The sequence below is a fragment of the Perca flavescens genome, chromosome 4 (assembly GCF_004354835.1).
Source record: "Perca flavescens isolate YP-PL-M2 chromosome 4, PFLA_1.0, whole genome shotgun sequence".
NCBI classification, from domain to species: domain Eukaryota; kingdom Metazoa; phylum Chordata; class Actinopteri; order Perciformes; family Percidae; genus Perca; species Perca flavescens.
In genome coordinates this window covers 41,144,295-41,169,089 of record NC_041334.1, presented here as the reverse complement: position 1 = coordinate 41,169,089, position 24,795 = coordinate 41,144,295, and the positions used below count along the sequence as shown (strand labels likewise).

The window sequence follows — 24,795 nt, the reverse complement described above, 5'->3', positions numbered from 1 at the left end:
GTTGCCACTGCACTTGGCACTAAACCAACTTGTGTATTGTAAATATTAGTTTAAGCACTCATAATGTACAAATACTTTTCTTTAAATAGACCGGCTCTGTTATGAGCTCTATTGTGGGACATTTCAAGCGCTCTTGGGGGCCCTCTGGTAGCTTCGGGACCCTAAGCAGCCGCTTAGTTCGCTGTCATCTCTCTCACTTCTCGCTCTCTTTCTTTAGCAAACTGTCTAAACATGGTAAACAATCGACTTGATCGGCTCAATTATGTAAAGCTATTGCCGTACTAACTAGATTAGCTGGCTTCAGAAATCCAACAGAAAGAAGAAAAAAAAAATATTGCAGCTTTAAAATATTCAGGGCATGTTTTTGAAACAACTGCTTAAAGTGCTCATCTTATGCTTTTTGGCTTTTCCCCCTTCCTTTATTAGCTTTTTGTGGATGTGCATACAGTGAAAACACTGTTCACAAACTGCTCCAAACAGCTCTATTGTAGTCCAGCCTTTACTTCAGCTGCTAGTGTGGCACGCCCTCATACTCTGCTTCTGACTGGCTAGTAGTCCTTACCTAGCTACTGTCAGGGCACGCCCTCACACTCTGCTTCTGACTGGCTAGTAGTCCTACTGAGAATGTGCGACTCCCAAAAAAGATGGAACAGAAGTGAGATGTCTAAAGTAATTAATTCAATAAAATAAATGATTAATTAATAATAGGTACAAATCTGAAATACTATCCCTCTTCAATAAAAATGTCAAGGCTAAATATTCATGCAAAAGTCAAACAGCCTTTAACTGAAGAAGGCTGACATGTTAAAAATAGAAGCTGAATACTTCTTCAGGGTGGTGTTGTTAATAAAACACCTACAGGTCTCGGCCTTCACGTTCTTCAGGGTGTTGTTATCCAGTGTAGGAGGTTTTACAGCCTTGGCCCTTTTCACTTAACATGGTTTAGATCTCAGTCCCACATGAGCACCTGCATTTGTTTTTGTGGTCAACACATGTATGGGTATACAGCAGAGGTGGGAGTAAGTCACACATGGGCAAGACACAAGCAGGTCTAAAGTCTTTACCTTTAAAAGGTGCTGACACACCAACCCGATTATCTGGCGAGGTCGGTGACTCGAGTCTGTTCGGTGCGTTCTGTGCCGTCGGCCTTTATTTGGGCCGATTTGACTTGTTGAATTGGCCAGTGGGCAGTTGGACTCAATGACCAATCTGATTGGTGGAGTGCTAGCCCTTGACTAGCGAATCAGTGCACGAGAAAACCGGAGCTGACAGCGCCAGTATCTTCTTATTACTCGCCGTGGTATTTTCTTCTGTTCAGCGAGTGATGACAACAAGGATCCTTCTTGACTACTATCACCTCTCTCTGATGGAAACAAGGACTGACCACAGCGTGCTCTGTGTTTACGAGGGGGGGGCTATGTCTGTTTCTCTACCCCTTTAAATATTGTTAATGATAGAGTCTAATCCAAAAAGACGCTGTACATTTCATGAACATTTCACATTATGCTTTTCTACAATACATATTTGCATATCTGCAACAAAGTCTCTCCTGATTGAAATCAAACAACCAACCCAATGAATGGCGGTGTGTACCTGTACAGAGAAGCTGCTGATCGCTTCAGGCTTTTGGATCTGGTTGGCTTCGGTTCTCCGGCCATATTGATATCTGAAAAAGGAGCAAAGGAAAAAAAGAAGAGTGTTTGAATTTTTTAAGATTTTACAATTTATTAAAAACCTAAGTGGAATGCAGCCATCATTAATGGGTTTAAATACACCTGTGCTTTTCCTACTATGACATGTCAACATGTCTGCTGTGAAAAAAGTCTATTGTACATGCTGACTCACTGAAATATCTTACTGGGACACTTGATGGAACTGAGCCATCGTTAAGGTTATCAGTCTCAGCTGTGCTTTTCCTACTATGTCTGCTGTGAAAAAGGTCCATGCTAGGGGAACTATCTCTAAATGTGGATGGTGTGTTGCCTTGTAACCTCCACTAGAGGAAGCTGTTGAGCCATTTAAAAACATCTTTACTGGGTCTACACAATGCACACCCTGCCCGTTGTCAATACAGTCAGCTGTTTCGGCTGTTTAGTCAGTCAGTCAGTCAGTTGGCAGCTCTCAGCGGGCCCATATTGTCCTGTCAACTTGCCAAGCATAAATAATCAGAAGAAAAGTAAGACATCTGATTTCCAGCTGTACTGTTTGAGGCTTTCCTCCCTTATTTGTGGTAATAAAATAAAAAAACTCAAATCCTTTGCACAAGTCAAGGAGGAATACCACATCAAAAGTTAATGTCTTGAATTACTTAAAGAGCTGTTGCAGTACTGCAGAAAATGTGGATGAACCCCTAGTTTATATTGCTGCTCCACCATGGGCCAAATCAAATAAGAAACTTGCAATACATTTTAAAATAAACATTTACATGTACTAGTTTTTGTGTAGTTTAAATATTGAAAAAAAAATATATGGGACTCAAAAAAACAATGAGAAAAAGCTATGCAATCTTAATTGAAGCCAATTAGGATTAATTAGTTTTTTAAGATAATTCTTTTGGGCTTTTCCGCCTTTAATTTTGACAGGACAGTTAGGTGAGAAAGAAGAGAGAGAGAGGGTGAATTCATGTAGGAAATCATCACAGGTTGGATTCTAACCCTAGACCTCTAAATGTACTGAGAGGCATAAACCTCTCAGTACATGTGCGCCTGCTCTACCCACTGAACCAACCAGGCCACAAAAGAGATATATATATATATATATTTTTTTTTTTCAGGACTAATATCAAAATCGGTGTTTCTGTAAAAACGTATGTTTCCCTCATTTCAACCACACCAAAAACACCACTAAATAAATAAAGCCACGTGGTGCGTTATCGCGAGGCTACGGTTGGGTTGAGGAAATGTCCCACGCTCACCGGTCTGCTGGGTGAGAGTAGTATGAAAGGCCAAACATCCGCTTAAGGAGGTTGGTTGGGGGGGTGGATGGGTCAAACAACACAGGACTTTCACCCAGGAGACCGGGGCCATCTCCTGTGTGACCTTTCCTTTCCACGTTCTTCTTTTCATAAACCCAAACTCCGTATAGATGCTTCCCATTACGTGCTGACCACCACGAAACCCGAGATAAACGAGTCAGTGTACACAAATCAATAGATTAAAAATGAAATGACCATTTCACGAACTGACGTGAGACCTTGATTATGCGGCACGTTTTCTTAAAAACTGCGATGGAATATGCGAAATATTTATTCAATTTTATGCGATGAAATTGCGGGAACTTGCAAAACCTGTGGTTTGATGAAAAAAAGAAAAAAATGTGATCCATAATCTTGTTTTTCTGGAGGGACTGGTTGTCTCTTTAGCCTACTGCTTTGTGGTTTCTTTGTTCAACTGACTACTATAGGGTTAATCTGTTGTATGTTTGCCCCAGCACATGTGGGTGGAACCTCAATACAGTAGCTCCTCTGTGCTCACACAAGGAAACAACCATGCACCGACGATTCATCCATCCGTCCATTCTCTAAACCCATTATCCTGTTAAGGGGCTCTGGGGACCGGAGTCTTTTTCCAGCATGTTTTGGATGAGAGGCAGGGAACAACATGACAGCAACAGTCTATCATAGAGCTATCTAGAGTTTCCAGTTCACCTAACCTGCCTGATGATGAATTGTGGCAGACATTGGGAGAAGAAAAACTTAACATTTCTCTACCTGTAAAAAATGTTTTTAAAAAATAAAAAAATCTTTAAAGTCTTTAAAAAATGTTGGAAGATCAAGGGCAGCAAAGGAAGGAGAGAGGATATTAAAAGGACGGACGGACGGATGGATGGATGAGGAGGGAAAGTGAGTTTTCAGCAGCCAGAGGCTGAAGATTCAAGCCTGTTAACTTCACCGTGAAGCAGAATTGTGTGTGTGTGTGTTTGTGTGTGTGTGTGGGGCAGTGATCCAGAACTCTGACCGCAGCCAGGTGTGGAAATGGCAGAGGTCCAGTTGTTTGCAAGGACACACATCTTCAGCCAACCCAAACTCTTTATTGACCCTCCCCTTTATGACCTAGGGAAAAAAAACAGTACACACACACACAAACACATACACAAACACACACAAACACACACACACACACAAACACACACACACACACACAAACACATACACAAACACACACACACACACAACTCGATATGCCTCAGTGACTTTATTTCACAAACGTACTTTATTGACTTCTTCCAGTGTCTCTGAGCAGCAAGTCATTTCAGTCTGCCCAAAAACACTCCTACACTCCTCTCTCGCTGTTCAAGAAATGGAAATTGTAGGCTCTCGCTAAGCAGCTTGTGAATCTGTCCCCTCAGCTTCTGTCATTATTTCAGAGCACATTTGGTATCTCTATGTTTTCCCCTTGAAAGATGTCGGGCCCTATTTTGCAAAAGGCGCAGTGCAAAGCCCGACTTTCCTAGTTTAGACTGACGCAGTTTCCCGTTTCCCATCCAGCGCCCACGTGGTTTAAATAGCAAATGCACCTGCACCCATCTTTGCACCCAAGGGTGTGCTGGTCTTACAGGGAGGTGTGTTCAGGTGCATTCTGGGCGTGCTGGTCTTACAGGGAGGTGTGTTCAGGTGCATTCTGGGCGTGCTGGTCTTACAGGGAGGTGTGTTCAGGTGCATTCTGGGCGTGCTGGTCTTACAGGAAGGTGTGTTCAGGTGCATTCTGGGCGTGCTGGTCTTACAGGGAGGTGTGTTCAGGTGCATTCTGGGTGTGCTGGTCTCACAGGGAGGTGTGTTCAGGTGCATTCTGGGAGTATTGCTATCTTGAGGCAGCGGGAAGTTATCATGCCATTGACCAACAAAAACCAGGTCTAAAGTTAATAACGCAGCATTTCATTGTTATTTTAACAGAGCATTAATGAAATGCTCCTAGGCTCGTCCACAGCGCACACACACTATGCTTGTTACACACACAGGGACACACACACACACACACACACACACAACACTCACAGCAGCACACACACATGCAGAAGATTACAAATAAAAATATTACGGTGTAAATCCTCCATCATAACAGCAATGCTCCAAGGTCCAAACGCACCTGGCTTTTAAAGAGAATGGGAGCTGATCTCTGATTGGTTGATCAAACGTGCCTGGCTTTTAAAGGGAATGGGAGATGATCTCTGATTGGTTGATTGCATGTTACGCCCAAAACACACCTCTGATTGATGAAGACACTAAGTACAACCCTTTAGGACCAGGCGCCCGGCACACAGAAACAGAAACTCTTTTTCCGCCATCAAACTAGCAAAAGTGGATTTGGACACGCCCTAAACACACCTGCACCAGGCGCTGCACGCTGTGCACTTAGATCAGTTTAATAGGGCCCAAAGATACAATAGACTAACTGTATATTGGGTAAAATTATCACAACATGTGAGGAGAGTTAGCATGATGACAATATTCCATGTTTTACAGTTTTCCCAGGCCTGTTTTTAGGTTTTTTGGTGGCCGGTCCAATCTGCAGTTGAACAGGCAGTTGGAAGTAGGTACAGGTGACCAGGCCAAGCCTCTTTAATTTTGACTGAGCAACCCCCTCGACTGTAGATGCCCTTCCTTCTGTATATACATACAAGCCTAAGGGAATAATCTGCCACAGGGCACCTTTGGTTGTCTCAACAATGGCTGCCTGACTGTTTTAGGATTGATTTTGAGATGTTATTGATCATTTTCAAGGCATTTCATGTACTGGCTCAAGATCTTACTCAAAATTGCTCTGATTGAACCAATCTGAAACAGATAAAAACAACTGTTTTTATTTAACTTCAACTTTAACTTCTGGATATTCGGCAGCGTTGCCACAACGGACCAAATGGCTTCGCTCGCATCTTTCTCCGCCGCCATTACGGAACTACAACTCAAACTAGCACACAAACTCAACGCCATCGTTCTCAGCCCCTCCCTCTGATCACTGATCGGACCGGTAAAGATTTGGTCGAGAAAACCCAAAAATATACCTCAGACCCAGTCTGAGTACTGAAGAAAATTGAGCGTAAGTACGCAGGAGGGCGGAGCCAGGCTAGCACCGTGTGCCTGAATGACCGGTATCTACCAAACCGAATAGCAACGCAGATTTGGGTGCCTCGTTTCGGTGCCACTAAAAAGCCTGTGCTGCCCTCTGATGCTCCTGAACGTACGTTAGAGGCAACAGAAGCATCGCTGCACGTGACGCTAGTTAACACCATAGACTGTATATAAGAATGGACCACCAGATCCACTGTCCCTGTACGAGACCAGTGAAGGATATCAGAAGTCTCTTTTCCGGTGCTGGCTGAGCATTACTGAGCTTGAAGACGTAGATGTGACGTGAGCAACCTGTCTAAAAGTGTGAAGTCTTCTGGTAGCTGTGCCAAGAGAAATCTCAATCATTCCCAATCTTACAGAGACGGAGAGTGTAGGTATATGTAAGGAGATAACATAGACACAGGCTAATTACTGATCACTAACATGCTAGTTAACATTAGTAATTACTGATCACTAACATGCTAGTTAACATTAGTAATTACTGATCACTAACATGCTAGTTAACATTAGTAATTACTGATCACTAACATGCTAGTTAACATTAGTAATTTGATCAAACCTAGTTAACATTATAATTAAACCTAAACAGATAATGGAAGTCCAAACTGCCTGTGAGCTTCTCCTGTACTATACGGTAATTCCTCTACTGTGTGACAGTAAGTCTCGTGGTTATGACCCAATCGTTAGCCTATTGTTATAAAAGCGTCTGCTACGGAGCCATAACGTGAGCTACAAGGTAATGGAGCCTTTTATACATTGTCGTGTTTCTTTAGAAATAAACAACGGAGAAATAGAGTCTTTAAACGCTTCAGATGTAAAGTTATTCTCTGTGTGACGTCAAAGTGAATGGGAGTCAATGGGATGCTAACGGGAGGTGATCGTTTGGTAGCATCAAAATGGCGGTTCGAGTTCGGAAGTGAAGCTTACCCCCTTGATTAACACTACACTACGCAGCAGCTAACGTTAGCCTACCGTTAGCTAGCAGCTGGAGTAAACACGGTTAAAATGCTGACGGCTAAGCGGTGTAACGTGTGACTGTATTTCCCTGGAGAGGATTCCAACATCAGGATGCAACAGTCTGCAGCTGAAGGTGTGTTCACTTGAAACTCGCCTCACCAGCCTCGTGGTGCATTCAAAGTTATTGTAAAATACCCTTTTCCCATCTAGTGCTTGTTTTAGTCGTTTACCAGCAATTTACTGGTGAAATAAGTTAATGTTATTTTTAATAAATCATTTAATTTTGACCATATAGCAATAAACAAGCCCTTCTTAATTTATTTTAATTCTATTCAGGCACCGTTTACGTACCGGCATCATTTTAAAAGTATCATTTTAGCACCGGTATCAGAATAAAAACACATGACTATGTGTTCAGAAAGTGTCTCATTATAATATAAACTCCAAATCATCCCAGTAAAAAAACCTGTGGTTAAAATTACCCGGAGAGCTAAAAGAAAGAGCAGGAAAGTGACATGTAAAGAGAACAAAGAGAGTCAGGTAGTTGAGTGGTACGGAGAGAAAAGGCTGATTTAACAGTATATGATCCCCCCCCCACACACACACACACACACACACACACACGCACACACACGCACACACACACACACGCACACGCACACGCACGCACACACACACACACACACACACACACACACACACACACACACACACACACACACACACACACACATGCTGCAGTTGGGCAGAAAGCATCACTTAGCAGCCCCTTAGCTGTCATAGCTACTGTAGGCTATATCCTACATTACACACACAGCCTTCTGGGAAATCTACCCTGGATTACTGTGTGTGTGTGTGTGTGTGTGTGTGTGTGTGTGTGTGTGTGTTGACAACGGGTGTTGTTAGTGGTGTAGCAATTAACCCTTCATCCAAGATACACATTGTCACACACACACACACACACACTCTCAGTTATACTCATTCATAAATGTCCTACACACACACACAGACACACAGACAGACAGACAGACAGACAGACAGATAAGACAGACAGACAGACACACACAGACAGACACACACACACACACACAAACACACACACACACAGACAGACAGACAGACAGACAGACAGACAGACTTCTAGGGAAATGTGCTCGCAGCTCTGCAGTGACTGACCATAAACCAGTTGAGTTCTTCCCACAACTGGCTGACAGCTCACCTGTCTGTGTGTCTGTGTGTGTGTCTGCCTGCCTGTCTGTCTGTCTGTCTGCCTGCCTGTTCGCCCCTTCCTGCTCCGCTGGGGGAATTATAGACCGATGGCGGAAAACACTCCAGCAGCTTAAAGGCACACTCCGCTAAACTCTGATTTCCCCTTCTGATATCTTATTGCACAGTAACACAGAGGAAAGGCGGGAGAGAGACGGCATATGTAAACACTCAAAAGGAAAATGGATGTAATGGTGCTCAGGGGTTGTCACAAGCTCACTGAACTTCATTCTGATTATTACATGACTGGATGCTCTGAAGGCAATAATCAATCAACCCACTCATCAAGAAACAATTTCTTTGTGCCATAAATCCACAAATTATGCTCATTTTGGACAGATCTGTTCTTGATTCATGTCAGGAAGTATTGTGACGTTCTTAAAGAGCTGCTAAGTATGAAGGTGTGAGTGTGAATGTGGTCCTCTTTCATATCTGTCTCATCTCATATGTTTAGCTTTTCTTTTTTTTCACAAAATAATTGCTTGTGGAAAGCTCTTGGTCAAGTGGCCGTGCACAAATATTTAAAGGTGCGCTGCCATACAAAACCGTTTTTCCTTGTTTATTTTTAGTCACGGAACAGAAATAAGCAGAGAAATCAGACCAATCACAACAGCTGCTCAGTCTGACATCATGTTGCCTTAGCTCATTACTATTCATGAGCTCGCCCAGTTGGGCTGGGTAAAGGATTCCGATAGCCAGGCTCTCATTGGCTAGTCGTTAGCCAATCAGAGTTAAACAGCTTAGCTTGTTGAATATTAATGAGAACTGGCAGAAATCGAGCTGAGTCTTCCTGCAGGCTTTCTATACCACGCTAGAATGGCTTGAAACAAGGTAACCAGGTTACAGAGTCCATGGTAGACCTTCAGACATCACCACAAAGTCATGAAATACATGTGGCAGGGCACCTTTAAGGGAATAGGTATACGTTTTTTGTGGTAAGAGAGAGGTCATGCCTAAATCACACCATACATATGTTGTCACGTGCTGCCCTGTGAAATAAACTCCAGTGTGCCGGCTGATCCTAACTCCAAGTGTGAAGTGTTGGTTATCTGTAGCCTGCAGGGTTTAGTAGGGGAAGGAATCACCAGAGGCCTCACGATACGATATCATCACGATACTTATGTCACAATAAAATATTATTGCGATTATAAACATAATGCAATATTCTGCGACATATTGCAATTATTACCTTTTTTCCAACTTAAATTTTTTTCCCAATTTCAAATCATGTCCCCAAAAGGAAATTTTCTCAACATCTGTTTCATTTAGGTGCTGACACACCAACCCGATAACCACTTTGGGCATAATGCTTTTTCCCCCCTGCTCTTCAGGTAGAGTAATAATTGACATTATGTGATGTGGACTCACCCAACATCTGTCCAGCCAGCACCCTGCCGTTCTCCCCGACCACGGCCCCCCGGGCGTGCCTCTCGCTGGCGTACTGGATGAAGGCGTAGCCCTTGTGCACGGAGCAGCCCAGCACCCGGCCATACTTGGAGAAGATGCTCTCCACGTCCGACTTCTTCACCACCGCGGTGTTCAGGTTGCCGATGAACACCCGCGAGTTAATGGACTTTGGGTCTGTCTTGTTGGTCACGTTACTGGTCTGGACCTTCAGCGACATGCTGGAGAGATGGGCGGAGGAAGCGACTGACAAATGGATGGATTGGGAGGGAGAGACGCAGAGAGACGGGGATCTAAAGAGAATAAAAGAGAAGAGATGAACTGGTGTTAGTCACAAAAGACAGATAATGAAGCACAGCTGCACTCACATTTCAGACTCATAACTAGGGTTGGGTACCGTTTGGATTTTTAAGATTCCGATGCCGAACCGATTCTTGAAAAACTGAAAAGTGAACGGTTAATATGCTTTTGCGTCCGTTTTGGTGAGCTCAAAGGCAAAATATGGTATTTTAAAAGTAGCCTAAATTTAGGGTAGCTAGCTAACAGTAGTGTAGGAGCCAAATATGTTGGTTCAAGTGTTTAGATTTTGGGTGTTGTTTTTTGTTTATACATTGGGTGGCGCTGTGGTATTACCTGGGGCCAAGTTATAAAGGTGAGCTCCAAATTGTTGCCGGCAGGTGTTTGGCCCAGAAAGGGCAAATAGTTTTTGACCGCTAACGCTGTGACACCGAATGCTGTGATGCTGGAGTGCATTGGCGCCAAAGCCTTTGTTCTAAAGTTGTCTAAGTGTTTATGGATTTATCGCTGAAAACATGAAATAATGGACATTTCATGCTGCACTATCAACCAAATAAACATACTGTTATTCTGAAATGCAACATCGTCAGACGATTCTTGAACGCTTCACAGCATGGTAACATCAGCGCGTCAGCCAGGTCACTCCGGGTTAAAACCACCTCAGTAGTTACGGAATCAGACCGAACAACTTTACAAGTAGACTACAGAGAAAGGGGGATATTTTTACGTTTGTTTCAGAGCAACAGAGGGGAAATATTTCATTCGACACATTAAGTGGAACCGAAATGAGGAACCAAAATTTGCGTTCTAATCCGGTCCGATTACTACCGGTTGCGTAGGAACCGGTTGCATAGTTGAACCGGGTTTCGGTACCTAACCCTACTCATAACTGAACAAAAATCCCCCCCAACCAGGTGGGAAAGCATGAGGGACTCAGGCAATAGCTCACATCAGGCCAAACAACGCCCCTTAAAAGGACACACCAGCCAGAAGGCCGACCGTCGACAGTAAAGCCAGTCGAGATGATCAATCGGGTCCCAGTGGTCCAAAAACCTGCCCCGGGACACACTGAGGAGACACGACTAGAGAAGCGTAATATGTCTCCTTAGCGGCAGGCGGCGCTTCTCTGTATTGTTGTCCCTAACCCTATGAAAACCGGTAGCTGATTGGACGAACGAGTCACATGGTTCTGTTTTCTCTGGAAATTCAAAGCCGGACCATCAAAACGGTTCGTCTGACTGAGGACGGCACGGACCTCACAGACTGTCAACAGATTATCGGCCCGGTGTGTCCCGGGAGTCACCGATACCTCACCAGACTGTCAGGGTGACTATTGCTTTTATAAAATTCATCAAGTATGGAAATATGGTGTGTCCATTGGCTTTTATTAATGATATTATAAAAAGGCCCTCCTGGGATGGATGCCTGGACACAGAGGACTGAGGTGAGCTATTGCTTTTATAAAATAGTCATCAAGTATGGAAATATGAAAGTTATAGTCACATTGAAATAGATTTTTATTAATCATGTTCAAAATAAAATTGGGCATTTCTAAGAACATTATAAAACAGATACATACATAAGAAAAAAAAGAAATTTAAAAGGAAAAATCATAGGCATTTCTTCATACACACACACCTTCACTCACTACACAAGGAAAATAAGGAAAAAAAAAATAGTACTAATAATAGTTAAAAATGGTTACAGTTTTGATTAGCCACAACTTAATGCTGGAAGTAAATTTTTTGAAGTCCGATATGACCTTAATGTCAGCTGGTAATGAATTCCATAGTCTACAGCTCTTAACTGAAAAGGCAGTCTGTGCGAAGCTTGTCCTACAGTATGGTATTGTACAGTTATGATTTGTACTGCTTCTGGTAACTCTTTGGCTGCTCTGTATTTGAATAAATCTACTAAGTGGTTCAGGTGCTCAATTATTAATACACTTGAAAATGAATTTAAGAAAACATAAATTACTAAAGCTTTCAAAGCTTAATATATTATATTTTTCAAGGATGTAACAGTGATGGTAGCGCATGGGCTTTTTATCCATAATTTTTATTGCTTGATTGTAAAGTGAACCAATACGTTTTATTTCAGACGGAGCTGCTTGCGCCCAAACTGTCATGCAGTATGAAATATGTGAAAAGACCATAGCATGCATGTACAGCAGTGCTGCCTGGTTTGGTATATAGTTTCTAATTAATTTGAAACAGTTTAGATTGCTTTGTATTGTTTTAGAAATTTTCTTTATATGTTTAGCAAATTTAAGTTGAGGATCTATGACCAATCCAAGATATTTAAATTGTTTTACAGATTGAATTTTTTCATTTTGTAATTCAATCTTAAATCTCTCATTTAAATCCAATTTCTTAATAGAAAAACACATGGAAATTGTTTTTGTAAAATTTAGCACCAACTGATTATGATTGAGCCACTGTCCAACATTAGCCATTACTTCAATCTATATTGTAAAAAAAAGGCCTTACCAATCTACTATCACATAATCCTGTAATTGTTTTGCTTTCACTATGGACAAAGGTCACGTTATTTAATCTATTTATTTGTGTACACGGACACTTTTATCTAGTTTTTTTTTGTGGTGGTCAGCACGTTATTTAAAGTGACCATATTATGAAAAAAAATCAAATTTTCTGGGATTTGGGGTGTTATTTTGTGTCTCTGGTGCTTCCACACGCATACAAACTTTGAAAAAACCCATCCATGGTGTTCTGAGTGAGATCTGGTTTCTGAATGTGTCCTGCCTTCAGTCTCCTGGTGAGCTGGTCAAAATCTGCACGGCTTTCTACGGCACTAGCCGAAACGAGCTGGCTATTAGCATTCTAGGAGCTAACGCTAGCATGCTACCTCATTCAAGAACTGCTACAACACACACAAGTTCACCATAATCTCCAAAAGAACTACTTCCATGTGCTCCCTGGTTTAGAAGAAGTCTCCCAGCTAATCCTGCCTTGGAACTGACTGAAGTTGGAGAAACAGCCTTTCTTTTACTGTCTATGGAGCTAGCTGACATGATCTACATCTGAGCTACTGAGCATGTGCAAGTAGCAATCAAAGATCGTACAGAAGAAGAAGAACAAGAGGTCTCACTCTGTAGCTAAAACAGAGACCTGAACACAGGGTGAAAAGAGGAGCTGCAGCAATGTGCAATACATAAAAAATATGGTGTTTTTTGATAATTAAACCATGTAAACCTATTCTGGTACAACCTTAAAATACAATTATGACCCTGAAAATAAGCATAATATGGGAGCTTTAAACTAATGTATTTCAATGGGAAGCATATTTCGTGATCAGAACACGACTATGGTAGTGAGTAGTATTAAAGTATATATATATATATACAGTACAGGCCAAAAGTTTGGACACACCTCTTTCAATGCGTTTCCTTTTTATTTTCATGACTATTTACATTGTAGATTCTCACTGAAGGCATCAAAACTATGAATGAACACATATGGAAATATGTACTTAACAAAAAAGTAGAATTTTTTCCCTTATTAATAAAAAAGCAAAGGGTGGCTACTTTGAAGAATCTAAAATATAAGACATGTTTTCAGTTATTTCACACTTTTTTGTCCCTATGAACCTGAGGGCTGTGTAATCTGGAGCTGTGTGCTCCTGGTAGGGTCTCCCAAGGCAAAGTGGTCTCAGGTGAGGGGCCAGACAAAGAATGGTTCAAAAACCCTATGAGCCAACGCCCGGAGGAAGCCCGGGGCCCCCTGTCTGGAGCCAGGCCCAGATGGCGGGCTTGTCAGCGAGCGCCTGGTGGCCGGCCGGGCACAGCCCGAAGAAGCAACGTGGCTCCCATCTCTCCATCCCATGGGCCCACCACCTGTGGGAGGAACCGTTGGGGTCGGGTGCGCTGCCACACGGGTGGCAGTGAAGGTCAGGGGCCTCGACGGACCAGACCCGGGCGGCAGACGCTGGCTCTGGGGACGTGGAACGTCACCTCTCTGTGGGGGAAGGAGCCGGAACTGGTGCGGGAGGTGGAGCGCTACCGGTTAGATCTGGTGGGCCTATTTGTCCTCGTGTTAGTTGATCCGTCTGCCTGAAGGCGACAGTTCAAATACGAATCACTAGATAAAAAAAATGACGTGACCATTTCACGAAGTGCCGTGAGACCGTGTTGGACATACAACTCTCATGCAATGAAAGACACAGATTTCCACAGCACATGAATGCACCACAGCACAAGCCTCACTTAGAATACTGAAGCAGCTTGCAGGACATTATCATAGGAACTTTTTTATAAAAAATTCATGAACGAAGGAGACAATTATGCAAATTATCCAAATAGGAACTTTTACCAAAGTAGTTATTATACGAAGCCAGTGCCACTCTGAATTTCTGACTGCTCACCTTATTACTAATAGAAGTACTTCATTTGAAAGGGAAGCTCCAGTCAATATATCACATAACAACAACAAGCAACAAGTTTGCTCTGCTCTGGAAAGTTGCAGCAGACAAAATCCATCACACAAGACGAGCTCAATCGATCAGAATTTGAAAACCAAATATATGTAGTTCTTATCGCCATCTCTCGCTGTGTGCCGATTCCGTCCATCCACACATGACTAATGACCACAAGCTGAGGAGACAAAAGGAGGGTAAGATGGAGGAGAGGAGGAGAGAGGACGAGATAATAGGGGCACTGGGAGGAAAGGGAAACTAAGGCCGGTTACACACTGGCTGCGTGGTGTTTTCTACGTCTTTCCCCACCAGAAAGGTGTCTGCTGCTGCTGCTGCTAGCAGTGGGAGCCCAAATATAAACAAATACATAAAATAAAAATGAGAGACGAGATGGAGGTATAGAAACAAATGTGGGTGTTGGAGAACAGCCTCTTAAAAGGGTTCAGTTGGTATATTTAGCACATTTCTCTAATAGTCTGTGTGTGTGTGTGTGTGTGTGTGTGTGTGTGTGTGTGTGTGTGTGTGTGTGTGTGTGTCTGTTTGTCTGTGCGTTTATGTGTCTGTGGGTGTGTGTGTGTGTCTGTCTGTGTCTGTGTGTGTGTCTGTGTGTTTATGTGTCTGTGGGTGTGTGTGTATGTCTGTCTGTGTCTGTGGGTGTGTGTGTGTGTGTCTGTCTGTGTGTGTGTGTGTGTCTGTGTGTGTGTTTATGTGTCTGTGTGTGTGTGTGTGTGTGTGTGTGTGTGTTTGTCTGTGCGTTTATATGTCTGTGGGTGTGTGTGTGTGTCTGTCTGTGTCTGTGTGTTTATGTGTGTCTGTGGGTGTGTGTATGTCTGTCTGTGTGTGTGTGTGTGTCTGTGTGTGTTTGTCTGTGTGTGTGTGTTTGTCTGTGTGTGTGTGTGTCTGTGTGTGTTTGTCTGTGCGTTTATATGTCTGTGGGTGTGTGTGTGTGTCTGTCTGTGTCTGTGTGTTTATGTGTCTGTGGGTGTGTGTGTGTGTCTGTCTGTGTCTGTGTGTTTATGTGTCTGTGGGTGTGTGTGTATGTCTGTCTGTGTGTTTATGTGTCTGTGTGTGTGTGTGTCTGTGTGTGTTTGTCTGTGTGTGTGTGTTTGTCTGTGTGTGTGTGTGTGTCTGTCTGTGTCTGTGTGTTTATGTGTCTGTGGGTGTGTGTGTGTGTGTGTGTGTGTGTGTGTGTGTGTGTGTGTGTGTGTGTGTGTGTGTGTGTGTGTGTGTGTGTGTGTTGAGTATAACTGAAAGTGTGTGTCGAACTAAATTCAACTTTAAAAATAAAGTATGTTAACAGTATTTTATACTACTCATTAAATGACTTCCATACCCTCAGCTCACAGTTGGAGAGTTATTAAAATGTGCGTGGCTTGAGATCCGTTAACGGACTTCTCCATCACACATTCATTGATCTGAGAACTTTTTAGAAGCAGCTTAAGAGTTGAGAGGATGAAAGAAATTTAAAAAATGTATGTATTGATTTTTAAAACCATTTTCATTCTTGAACCCTTCAATGCCTTCAGTGGACCTTGGGTCTTAAGCCCAACCAGAGAATATTTGATAACATTGGTTTATAAGGAATATGATTTTAATATACGCAAAAAGACTTGAGAATCAGAATCAGAAAGGGCTTTATTGCCAAGTAGGTTTTTTACACAAAACAACAAATAATCCGTGCTTGTATATGGAACTAAGCTTTTTTTTTCTTTCCTCTCCTCCCTGATACGTTCCATCTTTCTTCTCCTCCCTGATACGTTCCATCTTTCTTCTCCTTCCTGATACGTTCCATCTTTCTTCTCCTCCCTGATACGTTCCATCTTTCCTCTCCTCCCTGATACGTTCCATCTTTCCTCTCCTCCCTGATACGTTCCATCTTTCCTCTCCTCCCTGATATGTTCCATCTTTCTTCTCCTCCCTGATACGTTCCATCTTTCCTCTCCTTCCTGATACGCTCCATCTTTCCTCTCCTCCCTGATACGCTCCATCTTTCTTCTCCTCCCTGATACGCTCCATCTTTCCTCTCCTCCCTGATACGTTCCATCTTTCCTCTCCTCCCTGATATGTTCCATCTTTCTTCTCCTCCCTGATACGTTCCATCTTTCTTCTCCTTCCCTGATACGTTCCATCTTTCTTCTCCTCCCTGATACGTTCCATCTTTCTTCTCCTCCCTGATCCATCTTTCTTCTCCTCCCATCTTTCCATCTTTCTTCTCCTCCCTGATATGTTCCATCTTTCCTCTCCTCCCTGATACGTTCCATCTTTCTTCTCCTCCCTGATATGTTCCATCTTTCTTCTCCTCCCTGATACGTTCCATCTTTCTTCTCCTCCCTGATACGTTCCATCTTTCTTCTCCTCCCTGATATGTTCCATCTTTCCTCTCCTCCCTGATACGTTCCATCTTTCTTCTCCTTCCTGATACGTTCCATCTTTCCTCTCCTCCCTGATACGTTCCATCTTTCTTCTCCTTCCTGATACGTTCCATCTTTCCTCTCCTCCCTGATACGTTCCATCTTTCTTCTCCTTCCTGATACGTTCCATCTTTCCTCTCCTCCCTGATACGTTCCATCTTTCCTCTCCTCCCTGATACGTTCCATCTTTCCTCTCCTCCCTGATACGTTCCATCTTTCTTCTCCTCCCTGATATGTTCCATCTTTCCTCTCCTCCCTGATACGTTCCATCTTTCTTCTCCTTCCTGATACGTTCCATCTTTCCTCTCCTCCCTGATACGTTCCATCTTTCTTCTCCTTCCTGATACGTTCCATCTTTCCTCTCCTCCCTGATACGTTCCATCTTTCTTCTCCTCCCTGATACGTTCCATCTTTCTTCTCCTTCCTGATACGTTCCATCTTTCCTCTCCTCCTCCCTGATACGTTCCATCTTTCTTCCATCCTCTCCTTCCTGATCGTTCCATCTTTTCTCCTCCTCCCTGATCGTTCCATCTTTCTTCTCCTTCCTGATACGTTCCATCTTTCCTCTCCTCCCTGATACGTTCCATCTTTCCTCTCCTCCCTGATACGTTCCATCTTTCTTCTCCTTCCTGATACGTTCCATCTTTCCTCTCCTCCCTGATACGTTCCATCTTTCTTCTCCTCCCTGATACGCTCCATCTTTCCTCTCCTCCCTGATACGCTCCATCTTTCTTCTCCTCCCTGATACGCTCCATCTTTCTTCTCCTCCCTGATACGCTCCATCTTTCTTCTCCTTCCTGATACGTTCCATCTTTCCTCTACTCCCTGATACGCTCCATCTTTCTTCTATTCTCGGTTGAGTTCCATCTTTCCTCTCCTCTTGGTTAGGGTTAGCTCCTGGTTATAGTATATCTCTTGGTCACCGTTGTAGTTAAGGTGTAGAGCTCCTGGTGAGACTTGGAGTAAAGTCTCATGCTGTGTGGAGCCTTCTTAGTGGTTTAAAAACAGAGATTTTGATGCGATCATAGTAGAGCCCCTAGCTCTCCCGTTCAGATGTCCATTTGACCCAAAACAAGAATACGGGCAATCTTAAAAGTGGCGTTTCCGTCCTAAATATGCTTTTCAGTCCTTCCAGAAAAACACTGAGTTTTTTTTGTGATTATTGCCGGCAAAAATATTTGATTATGCGGCACGTTTTCATAAAAAATGCGATGGAATATGTGGGATATTGATGCAATTTTATCCGATGAAATTGCAAAAATTGTGGGAACTTGCAAAAACTGCGGTTTGATGAAAAAGAGAAAAAAGAAATCGGCCGTCTGACAGTCTGGCGAGGTCGGTGACTCGAGTCTGTTTGTGTGTCCCGTGCCGTCGTCAGTCGGGGGGGCCGTCGGCGTTCATTTTGGCCGACCTGAGATGTTCAGTCAGTCGGGGGGGGCAGTCGGGACTCACCAGGACATGGGGAGCAGAATGAGGTGACTAGAGTCTCTCAAAATCTGATGAAGATCTTTTAAACTGACCTTTGTTGATCTGAAATGAAGACAGATTCAACAACTGCACGGTCTATTTCTCACAAACATGTTTCGTGAACTATTTTAGTACAATATGATTATTATTTAATATTATTTAATAATATAATATAATATTATATAATATTATTTGAACTGTTAAAAGCCCTCCTACGGACAGGTGTTGTGAATTAGCCATGGCTACAAACAATGTGATGCAGGCATCGGATTGTTATTTATGTAATAATCTATGTTTTTTGTATCTGTCCCTATTTAAATAAACTACAAATAAATGAGATCAGATTCTGAACGAGCCGCCATGACGGTCTGGCTTTGAATTCCCGGAGAAAACAATCCCATGTGACGCGTTTGTCCAATCAGCTGCCGGTTGTCATTTCTTGGGCAACAATACAGATAGGCGCCGCCTGCTGCTATGGAGACGTATTACGTTTCTCATGTCGTGTCCCCTCAGTGTGTCCCAGGGCAGTTTTTTGGACCTCGGGGACCCGACTGATCATCGTCTAACTGGTGTGTCTCAGCCTTTACAGTAATGCTACATAAAAAGGTAGCCCTGGCTGCTACAGGAGCAGTACTGCAGAACACAGCAGGAGGAGTTTAGGCAAGGGACCCAACAACCGGATGAAGACCGGTGCTACTTTCTTCACCAAAGAGCTCCAGGGGATTACCGTACTGTACTTACTGTACTATGAGTCACTCAAAACGTCTTTCATAATGGCCTCGTTGCTACTTGGCATTCAGATGTAAAGCTGCCATTTACAGAAAGCTGAGAGTCAAGCAATGAGTCACCTAAACTACCGATGTGGGAGTGAAGTCTGACAGATGAGTCAGCAGAGGAGAGATGGAACAACTTGTGGTTTGCTCGGTCTTTCAACAACAATGCAGAAGGCCTTCGAGAGACAGAAACAGCACTGACTCATTGCAAATAATTTCTCAGAATAAATCACGTCAATTTAAATATTCAAACCCATCTATCTCTATGAGCCTTTCTACACCGAATCGGAAACTGGTTGCTTTGGCCATGCTGTGCTTGGCTGCTTCTCTCTCTCTCTCTCGCTGTTATTAAATATATCAGCAGTGGGTCTAGGTTCCCCGAGAGAAGATATGTTTATAATTTAGCACTGCTGACTCCACCTGTGTGGTGTGTGTTTGTCTTGTTGTTTGAGCTTTCAGACCAGCAGCTCCAAAAAAGTTAAAAGGTTAAAAAGTGAGGTTACAGTAAAGAAACTTTCTGTGTGTGCGTGTGTGTGATTTGATGATCTCTGGTCCGATCTAGCTGACCTTCCCAGTGACAGAGCCATCTGAAAGCTCAACGGTCAAACTCTAATAAATCAAAGTGAGCTTGGCCCCGAGGGACCCGAGTGTGGGGTTGTTTCAGAGGTCCACATTTAGTGGCCAACAGAATAGTGTTGATGCAGCAAATCCAATGTGTGTGTGGGTGTGTGTGTGTGTGTGTGTGTGTGTGTGTGTGTGTGTGTGTGTGTGTGTGTGTCCAGTATACTTGTGGGGTCCCGACAGCTTTGTGGGGCCAAAATGCTGGACCCCCCAAGTTTAAAGGGCTGTTTGAGAGTTAAGACTTGGTTTTAGGATTAGGGGATATAATTAGGTTATGGTTAGGGTTAACGTTAGGCATTTAGTTGTGATGGTTATGGTAAGGGTCTGTGTTTGTGTGTGTGTGTGTGTGTGTGTGTGTGTGTGTGTGTGTGTGTGTGTGAGAACTAGTGACTCATGTTTTTGTGAATGTTATCAATTTCTGTGTGTGTGCGCACAAACTTACATGGTTTGTTAAATACACACACAAACACACAGACACACACACACACACACAGGTCCTCCGCTGAAGTCCATTAATACCTGACAGTGGACACCTCGAAGGGCATTAACCCTTACATGACAGGCAACACAAAGAGCAATCTAAGTCACAGTATGAATAAACAACATTTACACATTTTAGTGTTACTTGTCATCGTTGTAAAGAATAGTACATGAAAATGCACCGATTTCCATTAAAAAAAACAGCCTTGCAAAGGCACATACCCTTCACCATACCCCCCACATCATCACATACCCTTCACCATACCCCCACATCATCACATACCCTTCACCATACCCCCACATCATCACATACCCTTCACCATACCCCCACATCATCACATACCCTTCACCATACCCCCACATCATCACATACCCTTCACCATACCCCCCACATCATCACATACCCTTCACCATACCCCCACATCATCACATACCCTTCACCATACCCCCCCACATCATCACATACCCTTCACCCCCCCACATCATCACATACCCTTCACCATACCCCCCCACATCATCACATACCCTTCACCTTACCCCCACACATCATCACATACCCTTCACCATACCCCCCCACATCATCACATACCCTTCACCATACCCCCACATCATCACATACCCTTCACCATACCCCCACATCATCACATACCCTTCACCATACCCCCACATCATCACATACCCTTCACCATACCCCCACATCATCACATACCCTTCACCATACCCCCACATCATCACATACCCTTCACCATACCCCCACATCATCACATACCCTTCACCATACCCCCCCATCATCACATACCCTTCACCATACCCCCACATCATCACATACCCTTCACCATACCCCCCCACATCATCACATACCCTTCACCTTACCCCCACACATCATCACATACCCTTCACCTTACCCCCACATCATCACATACCCTTCACCATACCCCCACACATCATCACATACCCTTCACCATACCCCCACATCATCACATACCCTTCACCATACCCCCCCACATCATCACATACCCTTCACCTTACCCCCCCACATCATCACATACCCTTCACCTTACCCCCACATCATCACATACCCTTCACCATACCCCCCCACATCATCACATACCCTTCACCATACCCCCCCCCCCACATCATCACATACCCTTCACCATACCCCCCCACATCATCACATACCCTTCACCATACCCCCCACATCATCACATACCCTTCACCATACCCCCCACATCATCACATACCCTTCACCATACCCCCCCACATCATCACATACCCTTCACCATACCCCCCACATCATACCCTTCACCATACCCCCCCCACATCATCACATACCCTTCACCATACCCCCCCCATCATCACATACCCTTCACCATACCCCCCCCACATCATACCCTTCACCATACCCCCACATCATCACATACCCTAACCATACCCCACATCATCACATACCCTTCACCATACCCCCACATCATCACATACCCTTCACCATACCCCCACATCATCACATACCCTTCACCATACCCCCACATCATCACATACCCTTCATCATACCCTTCCCCCCCCATCATCACATACCCTTCACCATACCCCCACATCATCACATACCCTTCACCATACCCCCACATCATCACATACCCTTCACCATACCCCCACATCATCACATACCCTTCACCATACCCCCACATCATACCCTTCACCATACCCCCCACATCATCACATACCCTTCACCATACCCCCACATCATCACATACCCTTCACCATACCCCCCACATCATCACATACCCTTCACCTTACCCCCCACATCATCACATACCCTTCACCATACCCCCCCACATCATACCCTTCACCATACCCCCACATCATCACATACCCTTCACCATACCCCCCATCATCACATACCCTTCACCATACCCCCCCCATCATACCCTTCACCATACCCCCCACATCATCACATACCCTAACCATACCCCCACATCATCACATACCCTTCACCATACCCCACATCATCACATACCCTTCACCATACCCCCACATCATCACATACCCTTCACCATACCCCCCCACATCATCACATACCCTTCACCATACCCCCACATCATCACATACCCTTCATCATACCCCCATCATCACATACCCTTCACCATACCCCCACATCATCACATACCCTTCACCATACCCCCCACATCATCACATACCCTTCACCATACCCCCACATCATCACATACCCTTCACCATACCCCCCCACATCATACCCTTCACCATACCCCCCCCACATCATCACATACCCTTCACCATACCCCCCCACATCATCACATACCCTTCACCATACCCCCCCACATCATCACATACCCTTCACCATACCCCCCATCATCACATACCCCCCTTCACCTTACCCCCACATCATCACATACCCTTCACCATACCCCCCCACATCATACCCTTCACCATACCCCCCCCACATCATCACATACCCTTCACCATACCCCCCCATCATCACATACCCTTCACCATATCCCCCCCCCATCATACCCTTCACCATACCCCCCCCACATCATCACATACCCTAACCATACCCCCACATCATCACATACCCTTCACCATACCCCCCCCCCATCATACCCTTCACCATACCCCCACATCATCACATACCCTTCACCATACCCCCCATCATCACATACCCTTCACCATACCCCCCCACATCATCACATACCCTTCACCATACCCCCACATCATCACATACCCTTCATCATACCCCCCATCATCACATACCCTTCACCATACCCCCCATCATCACATACCCTTCACCATACTCCCACATCATCACATACCCTTCACCATACCTAGAGAGAGACATCAAAGCAGCTTATTTTGCTAACCGACATAAAACCATGCCAATTATGCCAATCTATGGTATGGTATTTACACTGTTATACAAGCTGTACACTTAATACTTTACATTGTAACAAAGTGTAATTTCTTCAGTCTTGTCCCATTAAAAGATATAATGAAATGTTTACTAAAATGTGAGGGGTGTACTCACTTTTGTGAGATACTGTATGCTATGAACTTTTGTTTTTTTGAGCTTGAGGTTTTCCAAAAAAAGTGATGGGTACAAAATGACTCATGACGAAATCTGATCGGTACGCGTACCAACTGTCCCCACCGAAATCGACGCCTATGGTTAGGACCAAGCATAAGATTGAGAGCTTTCACACCAGTCTAAATTAACTGAACCAAATTGGCAAACGCACCAGAGTTCGTTTAAAACTAAACAACCTACTTAGTTGTAAAAGAACCCTAAATGACCAAGAATATGTTTTGATTTCAAATTATTCTCCAACCAAATACTCATCGGGTTCCATAGTGAAGTGCTGAGAAAGATAGGGGTTGTATTGGGGATTTTAGAAAGCAGTGAGGGTGAGCTGATGGCTCTGGCTCAGCAGGGAGAGAATAATGTGAAGTACATCATAAAAAGTGGACTTTTCAGACTGGAAGATGATTAGAGTGACTACATCCTCAGCGAGAGAAGGTCATTCCACCTCAGAGGAGCTGGTCGGGAGAAACACTTCATAATAATAAACAGAAGAGACGAGCAGCAGCAGCTTTGGGATTAGTCAATTCCATGAACTGTGTGTACAAGACAAGGTGGTAATACTGTGATAGACAGAACCATTGGGGGCTTACAGTCAGTATTCCCATAGCCAATAACACTGATAGTATACCACAAGGCTCTTATATAATCGCATACAGCACTGACCTTTAAAAGGATAGGATTGTTCTGCTCCACATCCCCAGAGGATTGCAGTAAAGAGAGATAACATTTTTCTTTCCCTATAAGGGAGACCTGGCCTAACACTAAAAAAACAAGCCTCATACAAGTGGCAGACAGAAAGAAATTAATTTGGAATATGAAATGAATATAGGCGTGGAAAGTGACACTAGAGGGGCATACTAACTGTTAGTGATCTAGAGTGAAACTAGAAAAGTGCCATTATCAGTAAAGTGCAGATCTCCCACAGGTGTGTCTCCTTCTCCCCTCCCAAACAAAGAACAGTTGAATCTCACTCAATCATCCCTCCCAGCTCTGTGTCAATTGAACGGCGCACACCAAAACAGCCACCCCTATTTTCTGTGTACAACCCCCACACCGGTTTTGACTTCATATTTCCCCACTCGCATCCCTGCTTCTACATCCTGAGTCCCGTAGTAGCTCCAAAACTGTGCCAAACTTTAGTGGATCAAAACATATCAGGCTGTTCTTTGTTTGTGTCTACTGCAAACAAATGCTCCCTGTCACGCAGCCATGGATCACCTCAAAGACACAAACCAGCATCCTACATGCAAGCAACCAGCCTAATAACAATATAAAGCAACCCAGCAAACCAAGCAAAATCAAAGTATGTACAAATAGATCACATAGCTTGTTTATTTAATGGCCATTCGCTTGAACTTTTCTACAATTCACAGAGGTTTTGTCCCACTGAAGATAGTCAAGACTAATTAACCTAAATGCAATTGACATTTTCAACATCCACGTAGCCGCAACAGGCATAAAGTAATCAGTATGCGTAAAATGTGTGCGAGGGTCGGAAATGGCCATCCACATGGGGCCCAAAAT

At 43.9% G+C, this 24,795-nt stretch overlaps 1 protein-coding gene across 1 annotated transcript in view; it reads right to left on the bottom strand.

Moving 5' to 3' along the window:
* raly (RALY heterogeneous nuclear ribonucleoprotein) overlaps positions 1-24,795 on the bottom strand; it is a 152,375-nt gene that overhangs the window by 34,745 nt on the left and 92,835 nt on the right. Inside the window, exons 3-4 of the mRNA XM_028576498.1 lie at positions 9,659-9,987; positions 1,594-1,666 (exon numbers count right to left, since the gene is read on the bottom strand). Coding sequence (XP_028432299.1) covers positions 1,594-1,666; positions 9,659-9,987 — 402 coding nt within the window. The remainder of the gene's footprint in view (positions 1-1,593; positions 1,667-9,658; positions 9,988-24,795) is intronic.